Source organism: Acipenser ruthenus, chromosome 4 (genome assembly GCF_902713425.1).
Source record: "Acipenser ruthenus chromosome 4, fAciRut3.2 maternal haplotype, whole genome shotgun sequence".
Taxonomy (NCBI): domain Eukaryota; kingdom Metazoa; phylum Chordata; class Actinopteri; order Acipenseriformes; family Acipenseridae; genus Acipenser; species Acipenser ruthenus.
Window position 1 is genome coordinate 23,984,983 of NC_081192.1, and position 24,470 is coordinate 24,009,452.

General features: G+C 36.8%; 1 protein-coding gene across 1 annotated transcript; it reads right to left on the reverse strand.

Annotated features, from left to right (window-relative positions):
• Nucleotides 1-4,776: 4,776 nt before the first annotated feature.
• Nucleotides 4,777-22,791, reverse strand: LOC117400359 (cysteine-rich secretory protein LCCL domain-containing 1-like). The gene is made up of 15 exons (XM_034000197.3): nucleotides 22,506-22,791; nucleotides 20,881-21,188; nucleotides 14,643-14,761; nucleotides 13,242-13,374; nucleotides 12,907-13,022; nucleotides 12,274-12,374; nucleotides 11,877-12,044; nucleotides 11,611-11,671; nucleotides 11,282-11,348; nucleotides 10,469-10,599; nucleotides 10,278-10,321; nucleotides 10,112-10,184; nucleotides 8,687-8,762; nucleotides 7,769-7,902; nucleotides 4,777-5,106 (listed from the first exon to the last, which is right to left on the reverse strand). Exons 2-15 carry the CDS (start codon nucleotides 21,136-21,138, stop codon nucleotides 5,055-5,057), a joined length of 1,533 nt encoding a protein of 510 aa, XP_033856088.2. The 5' UTR covers nucleotides 21,139-21,188; nucleotides 22,506-22,791; the 3' UTR covers nucleotides 4,777-5,054.
• Nucleotides 22,792-24,470: the final 1,679 nt, after the last annotated feature.

The window sequence follows — 24,470 nt, forward strand, 5'->3', positions numbered from 1 at the left end:
ATAAATGGAATATTCTGGTCACCATACAGTAGCTGATTTCTCTGTTGTGGTGAAAACAATTATTCTATAAGCGCAACATCATTTTCTAGAATTGTATTTATACCACTATACATCCTGGCCTGCAGGAGTATCTACCAGGGGTTAGCAGCATCCTGTTACTGAATTTTTAAAAGTACAACATGTCCTATTTTTTTTAATCTAGAACAACCAGAAACAAATTTACACCCTTCATTTTAATCATGATTTCTGTAAATATAAAGCACCTGCTCCTGAATATTAGGTTTAAGATATTCAATGAAAATCAGTTGGTTCTGGTGGAAACCATAAGTGCTATTCATTTATTTATTTTATTAGGATCCCTATATCAGCAAAATGTAACTTTTCTATACTAGTGATGCTTGATGTGCTTGTTCCAATACACATTCACCAAGACTAAAACCCTTTTAACTGTGTGTATTATAGATTATATACACTGAGTGTACAAAACATTAGGAACACCTTCCTAATATTGAGTTGCACCCCTTTTTGCCCTCAGAACAGCTTCAAATCGTCAAGGCTTGGACTCTACAAGGTGTCGAAAGCATTCCACAAGGATGCTGGCACATATTGACTCCAATGCTTCCTACATTTGTGTCAAGTTGGCTGGTAGGGGATATCTACTCCGAATTGCTCGTTCCATCTCATCCCACAGATGCTCAACTGGATTGAGATCTGGTGACTGGGCAGGCCACTGCAGTAAGCTGAATTCACTGTCATGTTTGTGGAACCATTCCTGGACAATCCTAGCCTTGTGGCATGGGGCATTATCCTGCTGAAAAAATCCATTAGCAGATAGATACACTGCTGCCATGAAGGGATGCACCTGATTGGCAATGATGTTCAGATATCCTGTGGCATTCAAACGTTGCTCCACTTTTATCAAAAGGCCCAATGTGTGCCATGAAAACACACCCCACACCATCACACCACCACCACCAGCCTGCAATGTTGACACGCGGCATGATGGACGCATGTACTCATGTGGTTTTCTCCATACCCTAGTCCTCCCATCAGCGTGAAACAGCAGGAACCAGGATTCATCAGACCAGGCAATGTTTTTCCAATCCTCCAGTGTCCAGTGTTTTCGTTCCTTAGCCCACTGCAACCACAGTTTCTTGTGTTTTGCTGAAAGAAGTGGAACTCTGTTAGGTCGTCGGCTGCCATACCACATTCGTGTCAAGGTACGACGAGTTGTGTATTCTTTTATGGGTCTTTCGGCACCAATGTTGTACTGGACTGTCAGTTGACTAACTGTAGCCCGTCTGTTGCTCTGCACAATTCATGTCAGCCTCCTTTGGCCTCTTTTATCAAAGAACCGTTTTCGACCACTGGCCTGCCGTTGGCTGGATGTCCTTTGGGTGGTGGACCATCCTTGATAAACACAGGAAACTGTTGAGCGTGAAAAACCCAGCAGCGATGCAGTTCTTGACACACTCAAACCGGCGCCTGGCACCTACTACCATACCCCGTTCAAAGGCACTTACTGTAAATCTTTTGTCTTGCCCATTTACCTTCTGAATGGCACACATATACAATCCATGTCTCAATTGTGTCAAGGCTTAAAAATCCTTCTTTAACCTGTCTCCCCTTCATCTACACTGATTGAAGTGGATTTAACAGGTTACATCAATAAGGGATTCACCTTGTCAGTCTATTTCATGGAAAGAGCAGGTGTTCCTAATGTTTTGTACACTCAGTGTATATATGCCTTTTCCGATTACACAAACAGGAATATGAACTGGTATTCTTGCAAGTTTGAAACTGCCAAAGTAAAGCACGGACTACAACCTTCCTCATAACTCCACTGTCTCTGCAAGCACTTTGACACATAACATCACTCTATTAAAGCTGCAGCAGCTCAATTATAAATAAGCAATACAACTATAATACAAACTGTATTTTAATGATTACATTTTGAATTGAGCTTACAGATTATATGTGGCTTACACTATTTACTGGAAATGTTTCAAAATGGCAGGTAAGTAAGCAATAAGGCACGACAGGGTGTGAGATATACTTTAATATCCACACCCCCTGTGTGCGTTATAAGGCTTTAACCACCCGGGGCGTGTGGATACTACAGTATATCTCACACCCTGTTGTGCCTTATTGCGCTTACAAAATGGATCAACTAACTAAATAAAAAAATTAAAAAAACTTAAAAACATGTTTTAATTAACAAAAGAAACATTTTTTATTAAATTAAAAGTTTTTCAAACTTAGTATGGGGCAGACAGGATTTCCGGGGATGGAGTAAATGAAACCTCTGAGTTTTTCTTTATTTGATTCATTATAATTCTTGTGATTCTTGGTTTGTTCATTCAATTTTAAAGTGAAATATTCCTGGCCGTTTTCACCATGGCAAAGCACAAACGAGTCTGCTTTTAAATCACGCTGACCTTCTTTGCCACGTGTGGCCATATTTAGTTGCACATCAAATCAAACCTCTCACAAGACCTGCGGCAGTGTCACATCACAGTGCTGGGGAGGTTTCTATTTATTTTTTTAACTCGTCCTTTGTGATCCAGGGGTAGTGACAGGAGGTATCCATGTCAGATTTGTGGTACTGCTTCACAGTGGCAACAAAGATGTTGTTTGCATTTTGAAATACTCTTGTTGTTTGCATTTTGAAATTCACTTTGCTGTTTATTACTGGACTGTTTAAAAGACGGTTAAGACAGGGACACATAGCATGAGACTGAATACTCCCGTCACTCTGAGCTAGGGACAGTGGCATAAAACTTCTGTAGCAAATTATTTAGAACAGGCAGAGGAATTACTTTGAAAGCAATATTAAATGATTTTTGTTTCAGTCAGTCAAATAGGATGCCCGATGCCCAGGCTGTGGTCTTTTGTGTATTTTTTTCTTCCTTTTCTATGTCCAGAAGCTGCGCTTCAGTAAGTTCAAGATGCCTAGTAGTAGCACTTCCTTTTTTACCACTTGAATTAGTCTTGGTGTCCGATTCAGACACATCCAAAATCTCAGCTAGTTTGATTTCCCAAAAGACCAAAATCTCATCACTCATCTTTATTGCGAATTTAAATCTAGCTACCGTTTATTTTTTTTAATTAATTTGTTAAAAATTAATTTAAAAAAATGTGGTTAGTCATGTTTATTAATATAAATTTAAATATGGCTACCGTTTTTTTTATTTTTTTTTATTGTAGTTGCATATGGATATCTACAAGTGATTGCTGTAATAGTCACACTCCCATGTGACCGGTTTTGACCAATCAGGACAGAGTATTTAAAAGACCCATTTTATAATGTTTAATATACTTGCATGTAATTTTACAGTTTGAAAATATGTGTTTACATGTAACTGGAATTTAGCCAAAGTAAATCACTTAAAATGTTAGCATTTTTAATTTCTGTTTGTGGTGTTTTTTGGTGCTCACATCTGGCTCGAGGTAAAATAGGGACAGGTGACTACCCTGTGGTGAGGTTGGGTTTAAAAGTGTACAATGCTTTTAAAAGCCAGAAAAGGGGGACGATGTGTGTCTGATTGTTTGGAATGTCAAGATGTGTTTGTTTATTTGATTCACTCTTGTTTACATGTTTTTAACGATTGATTAATTGGGTTTTTTGTATAATAAAGTAACATTTAAAAGTAAAATAAAAAATAAATAAAACGTGGCCAACACTGGAAATTTCTTTACCTTTCTTCAGCTTACATTTTAACGCTCCTAACAGCAAACACTAAGTATATACACTGTAGTTAAATCGCTAAGCCAGCCACTTTTTCAATATACATTTTCTAAAACCGTTTGAAAGAAATATGTTGAATGAAAAGAATGTACTAAGTTGCGACTAAGATGATACGATAAACTTAAACAATAAACAGTACTGCCGTGTAATGAAAGCACCAATGAGCAAATGTTGCAATTTGCAATGTTGCATCTATTTTTTGTTCATTCTGCTATATTGTAAAAGATTCGGTATACCTTCCAGAATGTACCCTCCACTATTATTAAAGATTTGCTTTTTGTGGCACTGTTTTTTGATACCACACAGGTAGATATCATTAATCGATTAAAACCCCTAATGTGTGTGTGTGTGTGTGTATATATATAAATGAAATCATTATTAAACCATAGATATGCGTGTGTGTATGTTTACAATATAGTATTTGTAATATTATATTAAAACACCTGAACCTAATTTGAATAAATCTGAACTCATTTTGTCTCATATAGGCACACCAATAGAGCTGGTTGTTTTGTTGTTTTGACATAATGTTTGTTAATATACTTTTATAGGCGGGGTGGAATTTGGCAGGGGGGCGGAATTTCTACAGAGGCTCTGATTGGACTGTAAAACAGTGAATCAGGACTGCTGCCTAATAAAGCTACATTTCTTTGAGCAACGTGCCTTGGCTTTTCTTTATAGACCTGGTAGGTGCCGTCTTTTTAAAGATTACAATACTATTCAACATTTGTTACTGTGTTTATGCATTATGAAAAGAGTAGTCTATGAACCCGAAAAGGTATGTTATATTGTGAGTAGTACTGATAGATATCTTGAACAACATATTTTATCATATTTTTTAAATCCATGTAATATAAAAAACAACATATGGTCTGCACTGCATTAGGAGAAAATATTTCATTTCAGGGTTCTGTGCCATTTCATAAACCACTCGAGCTTTGCTCTCGCAGTTTATGATGCCACAGAAACCCTTGATTTAAATATTCTCATATTGCACAGCAGCCCATTATATATATATATATATATATATATATATATATATATATATATAACAAAATATTGCCTAAATATTGCCAACATTCTTTTTTATAACATGGAATAGTAAGTTCATACCGAATGATTATTCTGTGGTAACAACTTCTATGTGAACAGTGTCATCTTCCCTATTCTGTGTTTATGAAGTAAGCTATTCATCATACAATACTTAAAACAGTTCCTGATTTCAATGAATCACTGTCATAAATGACAGGAAGCATTGGAATTATCAACTGTTTCGTTCCAAGTGCTCCATTTTGTTGAATGGTCTTCAAATCACTGCAAATACCCTGAATGCTTTGCCTCCTGGTGGGTTTTGTAAACTGCATGACGAGAGGGGGAAAAAAAAGCATACACATTACAAAGTATTCAATATTCACAGAACTCTCACCACCAACTTCAGACATAATATATCACAACACAACAACCAAGAACTGGACAATAATAAACAACTGGGGACTTGCATTGCTTCAGTCCCATTTCCCAGTTTTCAATTGATTTAACCCTTATGCCTAAATATAGGCCTTATCTTTCCCAAAATGTTAATTTTCCTCCTCCTGGATGCTTCATTTGCAGCTAAATCCATGCCATCTGTGATTATTTTAAATAACATCCCACTATGGTATTAATTTAATATTTATCATACACGCTGTACTGTATTACATGTCATGTTTCTTTTGGCATCGCTCATCAATCTTATCATCATTATCTTCATTCATTCTTTGTTTGAATGAAACATCTTATTTATCCCCACTTTCAGGAAGTGGAAATTACAACCTACCTAATTAATGCTGTAAACATTAAATACAACCTATTTTAATTACACTCATACAAACAAAATTCAGATAAAAATAAATCAGGTTTGAACAATGCGTGTGTGGAATTTGACACATTTATGCCAGTTTTTATTGTAATGCTTTGCTTTCTCTCTAGAAATAACTATTACACAACTCTTGTTATGTGATGCAGTACTGTATTTCTAATCAGCTTTTTGGGGGTTATGATTTTATATGCTTACAGGAGGCAGGCAGCTCTGTCACCACAGCTTCTCCACTGTCTCTACTGGTACATTTACACTTGCCGTTTTTAGGATGGCTTTGGGCCGTCTCAGGTCTTTTTTCTACAGTGTAAATGCACACGGCCGACTCTCAGCTGTCCAAAAAACAGCCAACTAAAGACGTGGCTCAGCGCCAGCTTAGGTCGGTCTGAGAGGCAGTGTAAACTCAAGCACAATGTGAATACCGCTCGGCTCCTTCCCCACGGAATCTAAACAGGAAGAAGCTGCAGTGCCATTGCAGCATCACAAAAAGAAAAGAACGACTTGAGACACAAGCGTCCTGAATATATGAATTTATTAACTGTTTATATTGGGGAGTATTTGTAAATATCTACGTTTTATCATTAAGTTGTCGTCAAAAGTGTACATACCCCAAATAGCCATACATTGGGCTATGTAAACTTTTGACACTAACTTTTTTGCTTTGTTAAACAGGTGCAGACACCGGTGGATGTCAAAGAAACAAAAGTGTCATATTTTAGTATATTGGTGAGAATTATTTAAAAAAATGCTATAGAAAATAATTTTAAACAAAAACAAAATCATGGATTGTGTTTTTTCCCAGTTATTTTATTGTTAAACCACTTAGTTATTGGTTTAGTTTCAAACACGCTTTAACACACCGTATTTTTGTTGTTTGTTTTTATTGTTATTTAAAGAAATATTTTGATTGCACCAATGATTACCTTAAAAACATGCAATATTTTATTATTATTTTTTTTTTACAAATGTTTTTTTTTTGTTTGTCTCTGACAACCACAGCGTGAACCGGGGAGAGCAAGAAAGCAGAGCTGTCATAGTGTTGTGGGGCGAAACTCAAATCCAGAGTGCACTCTGAACGGAAACACAAAATAAATACATATACCGAGAAATAGAGGCAGGTCTGGCAAAAGATCGTTGCAAAATATAGTTGATCTGTTACACAATGGGGTTTAACATGTTATGTTCTAAGTTTTAAATAAAGATTGTTTTAATAATTTGCGGTCCCTGTCATTTTGTTTTTTTAAAAAAGAACAAAATGTTTTGAATAATTACAAACAATTTAGATAGTGTACTTATATAACAAATTATTATTATTATTATTTATTATTATTATTATTATTATTATTATTATTATTATTATTATTATTAGTATTAGTATTAGTATTATTATTATTATTATTTATTCATTTGCAGTAGTTATATTTGTAACCAGGCTAATTTGAAAAAATAAGATTTGTTAACTGAAATTGTAAACAGTACATTTTTTATTTCTCCAGTATTCCTGTGGCTGCTTAGCTTATTTTAACTAAAAACATAGGACTTATGCATCTTCCAATTATGTATATATACAAGGTGAGATAATATTGGTGAAGAAACAGAATAGAGTTATTTTGAAAACAAAAGGGTCTTCATTATTACAGTAATAAACAGCAAATTTACTTCTCTTACTCAAGGTGAAATCCTTCACATAACAAATGGGTCAGGAACCGCTATGTTGTGTCAAACACTGTCTAAACGAATAACCATTTTTCTCGTGGACTGTAAGATAAATATATATTTTTAAGATAAGTCCTCGCAATATGAACACGACACTGTATTGTTTGTTTGTAATATCACTCTGCCTCTTCCGCTTTTGTGGTTTGGGGAGGAGTAAACTCGTCATTCTTTTAGTGGTCGTTATGACGTCACCGAGCACGTATTGTAATTTAGATGGTATGCGTGCGCGTTCGGGGCCTAAGCCGGCTCGGAGCACAACCGCAGTGTAAACACTACGTGAAAAATGATACGAATCTCCGCAATCAGTCGGCATAGGTCTGAGGTGGCAGTGTAAACGCAGCAAACTCCAAACTAAACCTTTAGATAACAAAAACAGCTGTGATGGGGTAAATTAAGGCATGAGAATAGCACTTGTGAATGAGCTTTGTTTAATTAGTTTATGTTGGTACCTTTCTGAGAATATGCCATTCTGATATGAAGCAACATATTGCTTCCTCTTGTCCACAGGCATCACATCAATGTAGCCTCCTACACTGTTCCGAATGACACCAGCGTGTACAGCAGTTCTGCATACACTGGATTTCTGAATACAAAAAGATAAAAAATAAAAAAGGAAACAAAGTACAGTAGACTACATTTAGTCAAAGTGGTAAGCCAAGGTATACTTATAAGTGTGTATTATTGTGCGGTATAAGAAGGAAATGGGTAGGAGGCAAAATACTGTAGGGTTAAATAACCTGGTACTAGCTTGCTTCAGATTAATTTAAAACTGGTATTATAAATTGATGCACTTATAAAGATTATAGTTAGCATCTCTGCTAAAACCTGAACCCCATAAATATTTCCATTTGTAAACAAACTGCTGAGATCTTCTACAAAGTATATACATGTATAAGCAGTCACAGCATTAATAATGCATATTTCTTATTTATAAAATGGGTTCCACTTGTAATAAAAGTCAACAAAAATACATAACAAAAACAACCTGTCTACATAAAATAGAAATATAATTTCTTTCTGCAAGAGAAATACATATTACTTGATTATATTATTTTTTTTAACACACATACACTACAATAAGTTATGTAGTATGTGACAACACAATATTTCTGTTCATACCTCTAAGGCAGGGGTGGGCAATCCTGGTCCTGGAGGGCCGGTGTCCCTCCTGGCTTTTGTTCCAACTGTGCTCTAAATTACTTAATTGTACTGATTATTACCAATTATTGGTCTAATTAAGTAATTTAGAGCACAGTTGGAACAAAAGCCAGGAGGGACACCGGCCCTCCAGGACCAGGATTGCCCACCCCTGCTCTAAGGTAACGTCTAACCTTGAGTTTTTTTTTTTTTTCTTAAAAATGACTTACATCAGAGTAAATCCGTGATCCAATGACACGTGCCAAATGTGGGTTCTCCTGCATGCAGTTATGGGGACAATAAAACCTAAAAAAAAGACAACACCCCATTGTGAATGCTTTTGTGTTTCCTCATGATTCATGAACATTCTGGGCCATACTTTCAGTGTTTACTGCAGCCTGTAATGATTTTTGATTGAGGTAAACCATCTGTTTGGTTTTAGTTTTGTAAAATTAACAAGGACATTATATATTTTAAGTTCTCTTAAGCACTCTCCAACTTTCAATGTGTTTTGGATCTCATTTGTTTTGGATCTCATTTCATTTGGAAGCACTTTGAAAACAAGGCCCTCTTTGTCTAGTTTGATATTAAGAAAAGTAATAACACATCCAGGGTGATGCTGACAAAACATTCACGTACCCCTCCAATTTAGAGTTGCACCACTACACAGATACAGAAGCTGTATTATCCATAGTTGTAGGTATTATGGTACCATATATTAAAGATGATTTGTGTAAATGACAAAGTTTCATGTTCTAAGCTGTACTAAAATTCTCATGATATAACACACACCCTAATTCTGCATATTATATGCAGGTTGAGCGTTATATGTATATGGGGTGCAGAGTATATTTGGGTTATAGTATTCTACAGTTATTCAGTGTCTTTTTCCTTTGACCTATTTAAAGAGCAAGTACTGTAGCTTTACTGTCTCATTGTCCCATTTGTAACCATTCTGTGTTGTTGTTATTGCAATAATTGCGTTTTTTTTTATTTTTGTATTTATGATTTTTTTAAGTAAGCCAGAATAATCTAGTGATCTCTCACTTTTGACAAAGTTTCTTCATTTGTTGGCAATCCACTAGACTGTGCTGGTGCTCTTTAACATAAAGAGACTTTAGCCTAGCCTATAATACACTACCCTGTATACATATGTATGTCTATGACAGGCACCTAGAACTGAAGAGCCACCCAGAAAGATAGTAAACACCTGTTAAAAACATGTTAATTATACAACCAAAAATTATGCCTTTTCCATTTGCCCTCTTCTAGCAAAATACAGAGTTCCAATAAATGACAATCAAACAACGTCTTTTCAGTTTGTGTTCACATATAACCATGACCTTTTCGGGACTTGCATTTCAACACTAAATGTACGACAAATAGGCCTTAGTCATAGATGAAATACCAGTGATTTAAAAAAATATTAACAGGTTTCATACTAAATCACACTGTCAGAAAAGTCGTTGCCTGATTGTCATTGATTGGTACTCAATATCTGTGTAGATGAGGGCTCATGAGGGAGAGGAATTGCTTTGTGTTTGCCTTCAAGTTTTGAATGTTTGGAATGTATGTCACACTGGATATTGAATCATCTGGTAACAAGCATATTTGGTGCGCCTGTAAGTTTTAAATAAACTAAGTATAGAGTTTACCTTGGACAATGTGTAACTGGTTTTTGGAATGGGCACATTTGGGCCACTGTTGTCTGACAGGTAACTGTTTTTACTGCAAGGGGACAAAAGTGTGTGATTAATAAGTAAGTATCATACACCATGCCAACAAATATCCATTAATTATAGGTAATGAAGAGTAACTAACCTGGTACTTTCGACACTGTAAACGAGTTGGCAGACTGATATTTGCTGTGGATGAAATAATAAAAAACAAAACTTTATATCCCTTCTAAGATATTTACCAAAAGCATTTTACAGCAGTGGAAACTGAATGGAAAAGTAACCTGTTTGTATGAAGAGTGTCAGGTTTGTAAAGGTCTCAGGAATCATACTCACCCTATAGATTGTACTCCGTGTTTGTTTGATTTAATAAAGTAATCCTTTCTTCCTTGTCTTGTAACATCCAACCAGCCACCATCATTGTCTATCAATCCATAATGTATTGCAGATCTACAAATGCTGGATTGCTTAATGGAACAAATATATATTGTCAATAGGAGCTGTATTGTACTACTACGACTATTACTACTACGACTACTACTACTACTACTAATAATATCTTTATTTGTATATAGGGCCTTTCATAGTGGACCACCATCACAAAGCGCTTTACAGAGGTAGGCTGTGAACTGTGCATTATATGTAGAGTATGTATGAGTATGTGTTTATTATTTTACTTATTTATTTTTGTTTTACAAGTATATAGATCAGGTGTGGCCAAAGTTGTCCCTTTCAGTCCTGGTCTTTGTTCCAGCCCTGCTCTAAATTGTTTGATTGAACCAATTAAACCTCCATCCAGACCCTGAAGTAGTTCATTATAACCCTAGAGTGGAACGGCTTTACAGGACCGTGAGTGGATACTCCTGATATGCAATTTAGTGCTAATGAAAGAGGAGTGCCCATGTCATCACGCCCCGCCTGGGACTAATTGTGCCAAATTGTGTGGTGGTTCTGTGAAGCAGACAGAAGGCAACTGGGGACTACGTCACCCAGACCCCAGATAGAGTAAATAAAACAGGTTTAAATAAAAAAATACCAAGACTATACTTTACATACAGAGCATCGCTGCAGCAATGTTTTTTTGTTTTTTCTTCTTCATTGCTGTACCTGTACCATGATACATTTTAATTTGGTTTGTTTTGTACTTACCATTTCAAAATAAACACTTCCAATTACTTTAGCTTTACTGTCCAAACAACCAGCAGGGCACTCGTATCTAAGACAAAAAAAAAATGGTTGTGACTTAATATTAATACCGTTGGCTAAACTTCTCTTTTATAAATGTAGATTTTTTTTGTTCTTGTTTGCCGCCTAGTTGAATTCCAGATGCTTTTATTTTTATTTTTCAATTAATTATAAATAGAGCATTTGATAAGATGTTTGATCTGTGCTTTGCCAGAATTCCCCTAACAGGTAAAATAAATTCATGTCACTATCTGTGATAATTTAAATACAATAGGGCTTATAACTAGACCTACCTGTTACAAGTTGTTCCTTTACATTTGTCACGAAGTCTTGTTTCACAACTAACTTGTTGAGCTGTAAAACAGATTTAAAAACGGTCAAAGTAAAGAAAGCTTTATTTTAAGCCACATTAACAAAGCACAAACATCTCTACAGATAACTTAATTGCTACTAGAATATGTGCTGCAAAGAAATAGGACCCAAATCATTTTCTCCTACTTAGTATATTAGTCACGTATCTATTCAAAACAATATATAATATGCATTCATGTATTCTTACACATCTGTTCTGTATTCATAATTTCATTCTTATCCAGTTCTTCCGTTCTTGTAGAGGGGGTCGGGGAATGAGTCCTTGGTCTGGAGTCTTGTGTTTTAATCCTTTGTCGTTCGATTTCGTTTGTTTCTTCAGGTTCTTGAGGAGAGTAGCGGCTGTTTGAACCGCCCTCTGAAATTTTTAATTTGACAGCAAAATTGGGGGTTAGACCCATGACTACCCTTAAACATGATATTGCAGCTCCAGAGCCAGACTACCATATCCATACAGTATGTATATCACTAAGGGTGGAGAGTCTAGTTCTAGGGCTGTGATATGTATACGGTCTGGCTCGGCAGAAGCAAAGTAATCAAGTAGGGCATGCATTTTACTCACTGCTGAATGGTGTTTGCATACTCACCTTTATAGCACAGATTCTCTCTACAGCCACCCCCATAGCTAGGTGGGCATGCAGAACATGAGCGTCCATTCTTATAGGGAGCATGGCCCCACCAGTTTCCCCTAAAATGATAAGAAAGGTAAATTACATTTGGAGTGAAATACAAATATATATATTAAAAACAATCTTCACTACTGCATTTTCATTTCACAATATCATTCCTCTAAACATTCTGTTAGCATCCTCAAGCCACTGTCCTTTTCCTTCTACCTTAAATGTACTCTAATAGTTGCTAGTATCACACTTTAAATGGAAACTTCTTGAAAAGAAGCTGCTTGATGAGATTCTGGGATCAATAAGCTACTAACAACCAAAACGAGCAAGATGGGCTGAATGGCCTCCTCTCGTTTGTAAACTTTCTTATGTTCTTATGTTCTAATAAAGATACTGGCATTTTAAAATGGCTTAAAATATGTCTAGGAGCTGCGACGGCAAATTCCTTTGAAGGTTTTCCAATGTTGTCATTATGAGTTGCTCCTACTGGACAAATTCAAAAGCAACCCTTAATTACATTAGAGGGTTTATTTAAAAAAAAAAGACTGTCTCAAAACACATTTGTGTAATGTTGGTGTTTGAGGCATAACTTTTACTTACTTGGGAGAATAATTGCAAACAAGGTAAATAGCTTTTGGCCATATCTGTCCCCAGACATTCATATTGTGACACAGGTTGATAGCACAGCCTATGCGGCTACTTGTTGCCCATACTACCTAGAGGAAAAACAACAGTGTGTGTTATTAAAAGGCTTTGAAAGAAAACAAAAGTAACATTTAAGCAAATCTTATAGTTAACACTGATAAAAACTGTCCATCAGGTTAGTCTGAGGGGTGTCTATGTGTGTGTATCAATGTACGATACATTTCAATAATCTGTACTGACAAGTCCTCTCCCATAAACTGATTGACAGGTGCACAACTTCATGACAATACCTGTGTATAATGAGTGCAGACTGGCCCAGAGCATCTGAAGGGGCAATATGGGTCGCATTCTTGAGAGTATGGGTATGTGTAATCTCTCACTTCATCATACCAGGCTTGGATGTGAAAGGTTGGAGGTCGATACCTTGAATAGAGAAAACAAAAAAGATTTTAAACAGCAGTGAACACAGGCTTATATCATGACAAAATGTTTTACATATTTAGTCTCTGCATTTTATAAATTGATTCCCATCTCCCACAGTAATGAGAGGATGGATGACATGAGATTAAGTATAAACCAGAATCACAACTGTCTGGCGATCCAAGACATACTGGTCATCAGTTGAATTTATTTCAACTCTAGCTGGTCGCATCGTATGACTGTCTCCTGTAGGTTTCAAGACTCAAATATGAACCAGCATGTGTGTATGTCTGGTACTAAATCTGCACAACTGGAAATAGAAACTAAATAGAAGCCTGTCCCTCTATGCTCCTCCATACACTAATACTGTAATATACCATCTTTGCTGGGAGCAAGACAACCCTTGTCTGCAATGAGGTTGACCTCATAAATGTATATCATTGTGTTGAAAGAATGTCTAAAAGAAACCTACAGTGACTCTTTAATATGTATTATATGTAGGGCTTCTGCTTTTTGGTTTGTATTCATTTTACTTGTCGATGCTTATTTTTAGGCTATTTTTGAGTTTTATGTAAATCATTCTTTTTTTTGGGGTGGGGGGGGGGCAATTTTAGTTTCAGTAGTCGGGGTGGGTTTAAAGTATTCAGAACGAACCGATGATAGATACAAGTCAGGAAGGAGGGACACTGCCCAGCTGCACTGGGTAGTTGTTTTTTTTTTTGTTTTTTTTTTAAATGGGAAAGGAGTCAAGTCAGCATGATAAGTAACCATGTCCGTTGTTTACTGGCTAGACACTGATTTCAATTTTCTTGTTTCCAGGGTGTATTTTTATTGGTTAAAACCGAAAATCAAAAGCCCTAATTATATGTACTACATAGATTTAAACAACAATAAACATAATATTAAAAAATCCCTATACTAAATATCTATATTGTGAAAACGCAGATTACTATAAAGCAAATATCGTCTTCTGGAAGGCTGGATTCACTGTGGCTGTGGTTGTTTGAAATAGTCCCTGTGAAGCAAGTTACTGCTATGACAAGTGACAGACAAACTAAGAAACAGACAAACCAAGAAAACCCAGGCTACAATTATCCTAAGTTTAAACTACTGTGTCAGAGTTCTGGAAATATTTAAATATTTCTGCTAAATCTAAGATACTAAGTATTATTTTACGTCTAAAGCTTGAGCCATTAAATGTATCATGAAAAGCCAGATTTGTATAGATCCCTATTATGATAATAAATTAACAACCAATTATTAATACAAACCTTCCCCAGTGAGCTCCTAGGTTTTGACCTATTGATGGGAGAAGGCTAGCCGGTCCGTGCTCCCATAAACAGGTTTCAGCCCAGGCTTCTGCAGATCTTTCAAGTTCTGTATCCCATACCTACAGCATAAACAACAGTTTTTTATTTAATCAGACTGTCTTGCAAACAGCCTCACCTGATTAACTATTGGTTATTGACAACACAACAACAATAAAATAATACATAAATAGAGTAAGGCTACTGTATGATAAGTGCCCACTTAGGTCAATAGAGGTCAGTTTTCAACCATTATTGAGAATATTATTTGTATAATTAGTTTACCAGAATGTTATTAGATTATTGTTAAAATAGTGTTTCAGTGACTGTGGAACATTTTAAGCTGAGTTTGCACATTCACATTATGACAGTGGGGCTAGATTCACAGGCATGGTTCTCAATTGTTTATACATGACACAATATGCCAGCTCTCCCTGCAATAACCACACAGGATTTCCTTTAGTATGCATTACCACGTCTATTCTTTAAATTAGCACTACATCAAGACAAGAGCATGATAATGTGAATTTATTCCGATTGTGTTTTTAGCAGTTCTTACAAATTTCTAAATGGCTAAAGGATTCCAGTCCCTTCAGATCTACTACGGTCAATGTTTCTGCAGTTAGCCAGATAAGGATTAGACTATGGGTCAAATGAAGTTTAAATCTTTTTCATTCACTGAGACTATTCACGCATCACTTATCATAAACAAAGAAATTAATTAAAATAAATTCACTGTTTAAGAACAACAGTAAAATTGGTAAATGTTTATGGTTAAAAGAATAATTCCAAACGTGTCATTATAACGTGAAATAATGTACAATGTGATATCTTGTAACAATTGTAAGTCGCCCTAGATAAGGGCGTCTGCTAAGAAATAAATAATAATAATAATAATTTCCCCAATGGATTGCTGCATATTTTCCCTTGAGATCAAGCGTATTTAAAGAATTGCAAAGGTGCGGCTGGCTGCTCTATATCTTAATATTTTCCATATGCTCTCAGGAACAGTAATTTACTTTCTGATGCCATCACTTCGTTCATTCAGATAGGAAGCTGAATAATATTCACATTTGTGCTTAACCCAGGATTTATTGGAATGCATGATTTGATGCAGGTGACTCGCATTTTATTGTCCTAATAAAATGTGCTGCTCTAATTATTTTTTAGGTCTGTTATTTTGGAACACATTTTCACTTTACCTTGGCTGTAAAACTAAATCTCCTTGGGGAAAGATTCACAAGGTTTGAACTATGCAAAGCAATTAGCTGTGGTAAGCAGACAGGCACTACAACTTGTGCTTTGAGTGCAGACACTTCACACCTTAGGCTTTGCAATACCCAAAGGACAGACTTGTAGAAATAGCCCTTACCCCAATAAAAACCTGATTTGGAGGGGCTCCCGAGTGGCGCATCCAGTAAAGGCGCTCCTCGCAGGATGTGCCCTATAGCCTGGAGATCGCTGGTTCGAATCCAGGCTATGTCACAGCTGACCGTGACCGAGAGTTCCTAGGGGGCGGCGCACAATTGGCTGAGCGCTGCCCGGGTAGGGAGGGCTTAGGTCGGCAGGGGAATCCACGGCTCACCGCGCATCAGCGACCCCTGTGGCCGATAGGGCGCCTGTGGCTCTGCAGCGGAGCCGCCAGATCTGTGTTGTCCTCCGGCACTATAGGTCTGGTAGCATTGCTGTGGATCTGCAGTGCGAAAAATGACGGCTTGGAAGGAGCATGTTTCGGAGGACGCGTTTTTCAGCCTCTGTTTCCTGAGTCGGCGGGGGGGTTGCGAGTGGTGAGCCGGGGATACAGATAATAATTGGGCATGCTAAATTGGGGTGAAAAAACCGGGGTAAAAATAATTGGCGACGACTAAATCTTTAAAAAAAAAAAAAAAAAAAAAAAAAAAAAAAACCTGATTTGGACTGCAATCTTTATAGAGGCCTGGGTACATGGAATATCTTGTTTGGACCGTGAAGTGGTTATTCTAACCAACAATTATATTAAAAGGTACAGCAGTGATTAGTCACAACATCCGCATTGTGCATTAAGTAACACACTATTCTAAATAATACAGAAGAGTTCTTCATCATATGGATAGTACCACTCCCTCAATGAGTTTGACTGGCATTCCAAATCCATATACTGCAACAACAGGGAATCTGAGACATATTTTTAAGTTATGGGCCTATCACCTGCCGGTGACAGATGAAAACGCGCACTGAAAGGGGGCTTGTTTTAGAGGTCAGCTTGTTTCAAAGTATTCAGGATCTCTTGTTGATACTTGCTGCACAAACAGAACTGTTCTTTAGTTTAGTAATGTGTCAACAGATCTATTGGTGACCATAGATGATAATGTGACGGAGCCAAATGTAAAAAAAAAAGTGCAATGACGCTTTTAACAATGCTATATTGTACTTGCGAGAATTCCTGAACCACTGTAGTTATTGGCTTCTCTGTAGTTCCTCCTGGTTATCTAACAACAGCAAGAAAGAGCATGCATGCAATGTCAGTGTTATGGGGTAAATGGTTACTGAGCCCCAAAGTGGATGTCAGGCCAGAAATTACATCGCTTGAGCACCCTTGAACCCAAGAGGGATAACAGAGATGCACTTGTGCTTTTAATGTCATAAAGCTATGTTTTTCCAAGTCTGGAAAAAATGAAAATTGTAAAATGTATCCTTCTACTTAAATATGGCACGCTTTTTGTACAGCAAATTGATGGAACAGATGGCAAAAAAAACAAACAAACAGTGGTTTCTATGTAAATTAGCTAAACTATGTACACAATCTACAGTATTGTATACAGCTTGGTAAAATGTGTATTTGTATATACCTGCAAAATACCATTAGTGCGTGTACAACAAGTGTACCGTTTATAAGGATAACATGTGCCATATTTGGGTAGAAGAATACATTTTACAATTTTTTTTTTTTTCCATACTTATAAAAAAGCATAGCTTTATGACATATTAAGTTAAGCACCAGTGTGTATCTGCTATCCCGTTAAGCTCTGGGGTGCTGAAGAAATGCCAGTTCCATCTTTGCAGCGAGTATCAATATCTTTGAACACTTTGAAAGACCTGACCTCTCAAAACACGACCCCTTTTTCAGTGCTCATTTTCAGCTATCACTGGTAACCTCCCCCCATTATAAGCCCATAACTGTATGAGAGTTGAGAGCTAATATTTTGAGATTGCTATTAAAACACTTCCAGGAGTGACCCATATGCAGAACCATCACATGATATTCCACTTAAAATAAATGACTGCAGACATCTCCAGATTCCTTCTACAAGACAATGTTTGGTAAAATAACTCCAACAACGATTTTAGTATTAATCTGTATCAGCCTTTGCCCAACAGTTGTAGTACCATGGGGTGAAGGGGTTAAATAGAGAGCAATGTCAAATATTTGCCTACGGTGCATGTTGTTTCTCATTCAAGTCTGTCTCTATCCCACAGAAGCTATGAAACATGATTACTTCCTTTTAACATTGTTGGCTCCCTGTTCTCACAGATTATCAGAACTATGACAGACCGTCTTATTTTAGTAAAATACAAAACAACACTATTACCCAGTAGAACCATTGGAGTTGTTTTGTTTGTTTTTAATTTGTGTGCAATACAAAAGTGATTGTGGAGGTTTAACAGTATTATTTTACTCTGAGATTTGCTGTTCTGTTCCTTACTGTAAAAGGAAAGGCTTCCTCCAAGGGTTTCATTTTCCTGTTTAGAGTAGCAGTCAATTTTCTGCAGTATTAGACTCTTTGGGGTTTTGTGTTAAGGAGGACGAGTTGCAGTCTTGCTAACATTAGGAAAACGCGTTTGTCAGAAAATGTAAAAAACTAAATAAGTTAGCATAATAAAATGATATTATGGTAGGTAATATTATTTTGCTGACTGAACTGATGATTTAAAACCTTTAAGTATTTCTGTAAAACTATCCAATTATTTAAAAAAAAAAAAAACCTGTAAGCCTAAATACTATAGCCTAAAGCTATAACAATATTCATCTGCCATGTTTACAACATACAGTAAATTACCATTATATAAAAGCTCTTAAATAGCGTGTCCATGACATGTGTAATCCAATATGTGATGAGGTCCCAGCAGAGATTTGGGGAATGAGGGTTTTTTTTTTTAAAACCTTCTAAGCAACTTATCAACATTTAGGATAATAGTGTCACACATTCTCCAAATTCCATGTTAATGAAAACATAGAACACAATTTTACAAATAAACCTTTTACTGTGACACCGACATCTCACTCAGTTATTGTTAGAGTCTAGCTATTCTTCATCATCCTCAATGAAACAATGAACTTGCAGGAACCTAGTGTTACAGAAGTATGTCTTGGGGGGGGGGGGGAGGGGGGGGGTGTCCATTACTTGGCCTTCAAATGGAAAGAAAAAACAATGAAATCCGGCTCAAATTTACTAAGCCATTCATGATAGCCACTATTTATCTATTTACATTAATTGCATTTCCCCTTTTTACACTTAGAAGGCAAATGTCCAAATAAAACTCATTCAGTCCAAACTGCATTCATTATTAATCGGCTCCATTCTTTCCTTGTTTTGATTTGACGGTCATGAACTTCTCAGCAATTTCCGCTGTCAGGAATTTCTGTGTTTCTTTTGACTCCGAAAATTCCTTTAATGCATGAATTCACCACACCGATGATCCACTAGTTTTTCTAAGAAATATTAGCAACAGCAATTTTTTCAACATTTTCTACATCAGTGCAGTACCTCTGTTCAAATTAGAGCTATCATTATGATGGAAAAATTTAAAGACCATGACATATCAATAGCATGTACAGAAGTATTAGAAATAAAATATGTAATCACAATTTGATAAGAGGTTCTCTAGATATATGCAACAATGCAAGTGTGATGGATTGACCCTCTTTAGTCCTGGAGAAAACTTCCAGCTGTGCAAGTAGGTGTTATAAACAGTAGGTATAGACCTGAAGGTCCATGTATCAAGTTGTCAAAGCAGTATTTATGGTTTTATTATATTCAGCTGGGGGTGCATATCCCTGGTGACAGGGTTATAGAGGAGGCAGATGTACATGTGTCCCTATGTCACACTTTTAGTTTGTATATCACACTCATGTTTTTACATGAGTGCTTGTCTACTTGTGATTAAACTTGCTTTAAAAGGACGTTCTTTTGTCATTGATTGACTTTACATTCACCTCAAATGTGATTTTTGAGCAACACAATAAATGTTTTTATTGCATTGTCATTGACAAGTATTTGACAATAGCACCACCATGTTGTAATTGCAGCAAGGTTTAACAACAACACACACACACATTATATACATATATATATATATATATATATATATATATATATATATATATATATATATATATTGTGAGCCAGCTCACAAGTTTACCACCAGGAGTCGTTCATGGCAGGCTTGGTATGAGCCCACAGAGGTTGCCAGTAATGATCAGATGGACCTGTGGGCAGCATACATGCCTGCCATAACGTCAAGGAGTTAACGGGCCAACAGGCTGCAGGTGTGGTTAGGTAGGCAATCATGGCTTGACTATTGTTAGACTATCATTGGCCTTAATTGGCCCACACCTGTAGCCTGTAACAGCCAAATGCCTGGCTGGTAAAAGGGAGCATGTGCCGGCAGTCTGGTGGGTTGTTTGTTTTGTTTTCCTGCCTGAGAACCTCTGGGGCTTATCTACCACAAGACTGGAATAGAATAACAGGAATCAGTGTCGGATAACGTTGTGGTCCTTTGCATCTGCAATTCCCTGTTCTCTACAGGGGCTACGAGGAACGGCCTGTCCGCTGCTGGGATCCATAAAAGACTGGACTGCAGAGTAAGGGTAGAAGAAGCCAAGCAAGCTGGAAAAAAACCCAAACCCCAGGTGGAATGACCTATTCACCAACTGGACGTGGTTATTGGTCCAGTTGGTTTACATCGGCATTTTTGTTTTGGTGGTTTGGTTTTGTTTGAAATCTTGTTTGAACTGTTTACTTTCGTTATGGACACGGCTCGATAATGCAGCTGACATTGCAGTATAAGAGCAAGCCTTGTAAAATACTGAAATAAAAACGTGCTTTGTTTTGGAAACTCCTGTCTGTTTTCTCTATGTGCACCCACCCGCTCACAATATATATATGTTAAAATATGAATTATGAATTCATAAACTTGAGACCTATCCTATGATGTTTCTTACCATGTACTCCATATTGGAAGCTGTGGGATACACTTGACCTCTCAGTTTATTATGAAGATCCAGAATGGCCTGCATGTCACTCTCTGTGATGGCTCTTTTCCCTCTCTGCTTGGAGATCCACCACTTCTCATCCTTGTCCATGTACTTTTCCAAGAGAGACTCCAAGTGGGTAGAATTTGGGATGACCGTTGTGACAACTGTTTGGACTATACACAGAAGAGTAATTCCTCTCAGCCATTCCATTGCTGTACACTTCATGATGAAGACTCCCTGGGATTAACTCCAAGACAAAGTACTTTTTTCCAGGTCTGTTGGCCAACAAAAAAAAGAGAACAGAGTGATTTGATGGTTAAAATACTGGTCTAAATTAATTTGCTAAATAACAAAAGTCAATATTGTACTTGGGAGAGGGGAAGGGTTGCTATGTGGTTTCCCGGGTGACAGACCAAGACGCCAGTGAATGAAGACACCCACTGCTACACTGATGTAATGAGGAGATAAGTTATCATCTGTCTGAGCTACCAAATAGAAAAGGTTTACTTTGAAGCTGAAAGGTGGAGAAGTACTCAATTATACAGCTTTCCTCATACAGCCTCTTTCAGAGTGAGTGAATTAAAACCTGGGCATGTACACTTCTACACTTAGAAACCCACATCTGTTACCATTCCAGTTCTCTCAAAGGCTGGTAGTCCAAGGGCTATGTATGCACTGTTATTACTGTTAGTTTTTCATCAGACAATGGCTCCTATTACAAATTTCCTCATTACTTGCATATATCAAACCAATAACAGCTTAACAAGTGTATTAGCTAACAGCATTGTCATGGTGTTTAACAAATCCATAGTTTCAGTCTAAAACCACCTTCCTGTTTGTAACAAATGCAGCAGAGTAGTCCAGGATTAATGATACACATTCCTAGGGTTGGGGGATTCAGGGTTAAATGGAATCTCCTTAACTTTTTTTAAGGGTTACCCTGTGTATCATGGATTAATTGTTAGTAAAGCCATTCAAATCTGCTATCTTGCAATGTTAAGTGTGGACCTTATTTAGATGTGTATATTAATGAGCAAAGTTACACTATTGACTTTCATTAAAGTTTACTGAGCTAACTCATATGCAGGGTGACTGGAGGATGGGGTTGGGTCTACCACCAAGAAAGCGTGTCACTGGCTTTTAATACATGAGTACAAATACAGAAGGCTTTATTTTTTTGTCATAATTTAAGCCATTAAAATGTATTATTGCCTTCCATGCTGCTGGCATGGTTGTGCACTTGCAAACTGCAAGAAACAATGACTGGCGACAACCTAAAACTACCAAAACGTTACATACCGGTAAACCATTGATTTGTCAAATATCATTTTTCTTTTAAATGACTGTACAGAAATAATAACAATTATACTATGTATTATGAGTAAGCATTACTATTTCTGTAATTATATATATATATATAAAATAACTTTTTTTTTTCAATATCTCTAAACCCTACTTTAGACTAAACTCCTGATGCACACAAAACGTTTATTACGGTATCTAAGCCGTGTAACTGTAAGCTTTTCCCATTACTGCTCACATCTAAGATCTTTGTATACGGCACTACCATTGCAGTATAAAAGTTCACTCACGTTTCACAGAGCCACTGCTGGGTTTGCAACAATGTTCGGGGTTTCTTTCCTCTGGCAGAATACGAACAAATCGCACATACAACACTACAGTAGTTCAAAAGAATAAATGCGATGTCCTTCTTTTGTATGCTGACTTTGATCGTTCTTCAAGATTTCACTTGCAGAAAAAAAGGCATACGGTATATGACTACTTTGGCAGTTGTTTAGAGTTAGAGTTTAATATGTTTCTCACTTTTAAAGATACTGAGGATTCTTGTTGGACCTTACTGCATATGTGAAACCCAGAGCTTCCTCCACTTTTATCCTAATTTGGGAGTTCGCACAGCGTGACGTCAGGCCGCTAGATCCCTCCTTTTGAAGAACTCGCTGAAGAGATGTATTTCTGCAGGTCCGGTTTCAAACCTCTCAAGGGTTTTTATTATTATTATTATTATTATTATTATTATTATTATTATTATTATTATTATCTCCTAGTTTTACCAATAGGCCTACCGGTCAGAAACTTTACAATAAAGTTAACATTTCCAACAAGGTATTCATCATAAAACCACAGTGAAAACTGAGAAGTCATTATGCATCACTGTAGGAATGAGAGAAACACAAACGCATTCCAGTTAATTCTCCTTTGATTTTTATTAATTCTCCTTTGACTTTTTAGAAGCCATATGGTGGTATTTAAATGTTCTCATTTGCTAATTACTCTGGTGTGACTGGGAAAGAGCAACAATTAATGAGCATTATTGATAAACAGTGGAGCTTGGCTCCTGGCTGTGCAGTAGTTGTTTCCCAGATTAAGCCTGAAACTGTGATTTGTTCTTCCGGATAAGAAAGAAGAAAACTTGTCCTTCTATTTAATGAAGAACTCTAATGTACCTGCATAGATAGTGTGAATTAGTTGTGTCTAGCTCCAATAAGTGTATATGGAAAGCTTCCAACAACACCATGTTGGGAACCAGCTGTAGATTTGGGTTTCCCTCTTCCTGCAATCCAGATTGCCAAGAGGGGTGGTTTAAGCGATACACCTGACCAAAAATCCCTCAGAATAAAGAACCACTGCAAAGACAAGCCTTAAAAACAATTACAGCTTTTAGGTAAATTTGAGCAGAATATATTGTAGTGGACCACAGGGCCTGTCAGAAGTATGTAGCACACAGTCAAACTAGTAATCATAAAAGAAAATACTTCATAGTTTGCCATGGTACTGCAGTGGATTAGCAGTGTTTGTATTAGTACAATTATGATGATATCGGTGTGTTAAAATATGACCATGTTACAGCTGCTGCCTTATTCTCCTATGGCTCATACCATGATAGCTGCCATTGTGCTATCATTGACCCTTGCAATAGAAAAGAAGCTTTAGACAGGTCCCAGAGTGTCTCAGTTCAAAAGCATGGCTGTGTGGTGTGCAGGGTGAGTCATACAGTCAGGGGGCACAGATTTGCATCCAGGCTGTGCAAAGAAACATAATTGGACATTCTAGATGAGAGAGAAAATTGGGGATAAAAGAATTGGCCAAAAAACGACAAAAGTTTTTCATTGTGTAGTGTTACTGCAATACTGGTCAAACTAAAAAAAGGAAAAGTAAATTAATAATAAATGCAGGAGATAATTCATAATTAACAAACAGACAAAATATTGAAGTAAAATTATAAAAGGAGACATAAAATCCAGAAATAAGTTGACTCATGTGTCTTTTAGTCTGACCTTTCTTACAATTACTAGTCTTCACAGAGATATAGTGTTGTTCTTTGAAACCTGGCTCCCTTCCCTGGATTGACTTTCCCTGGATTCCCTGGATCCCTAACACTCTGTACACTACACTATAAACTAGACCTTCCAAACAGACAGTCTTCCTGTTCAACTGAAAACACTGCAGAACTGAGTAGTTTACCACTATTGAACTCTGACCAGCAGTTGAAACTGAAACTTACCAGAATTCTGGATTGTATAAATACTAACAATTAT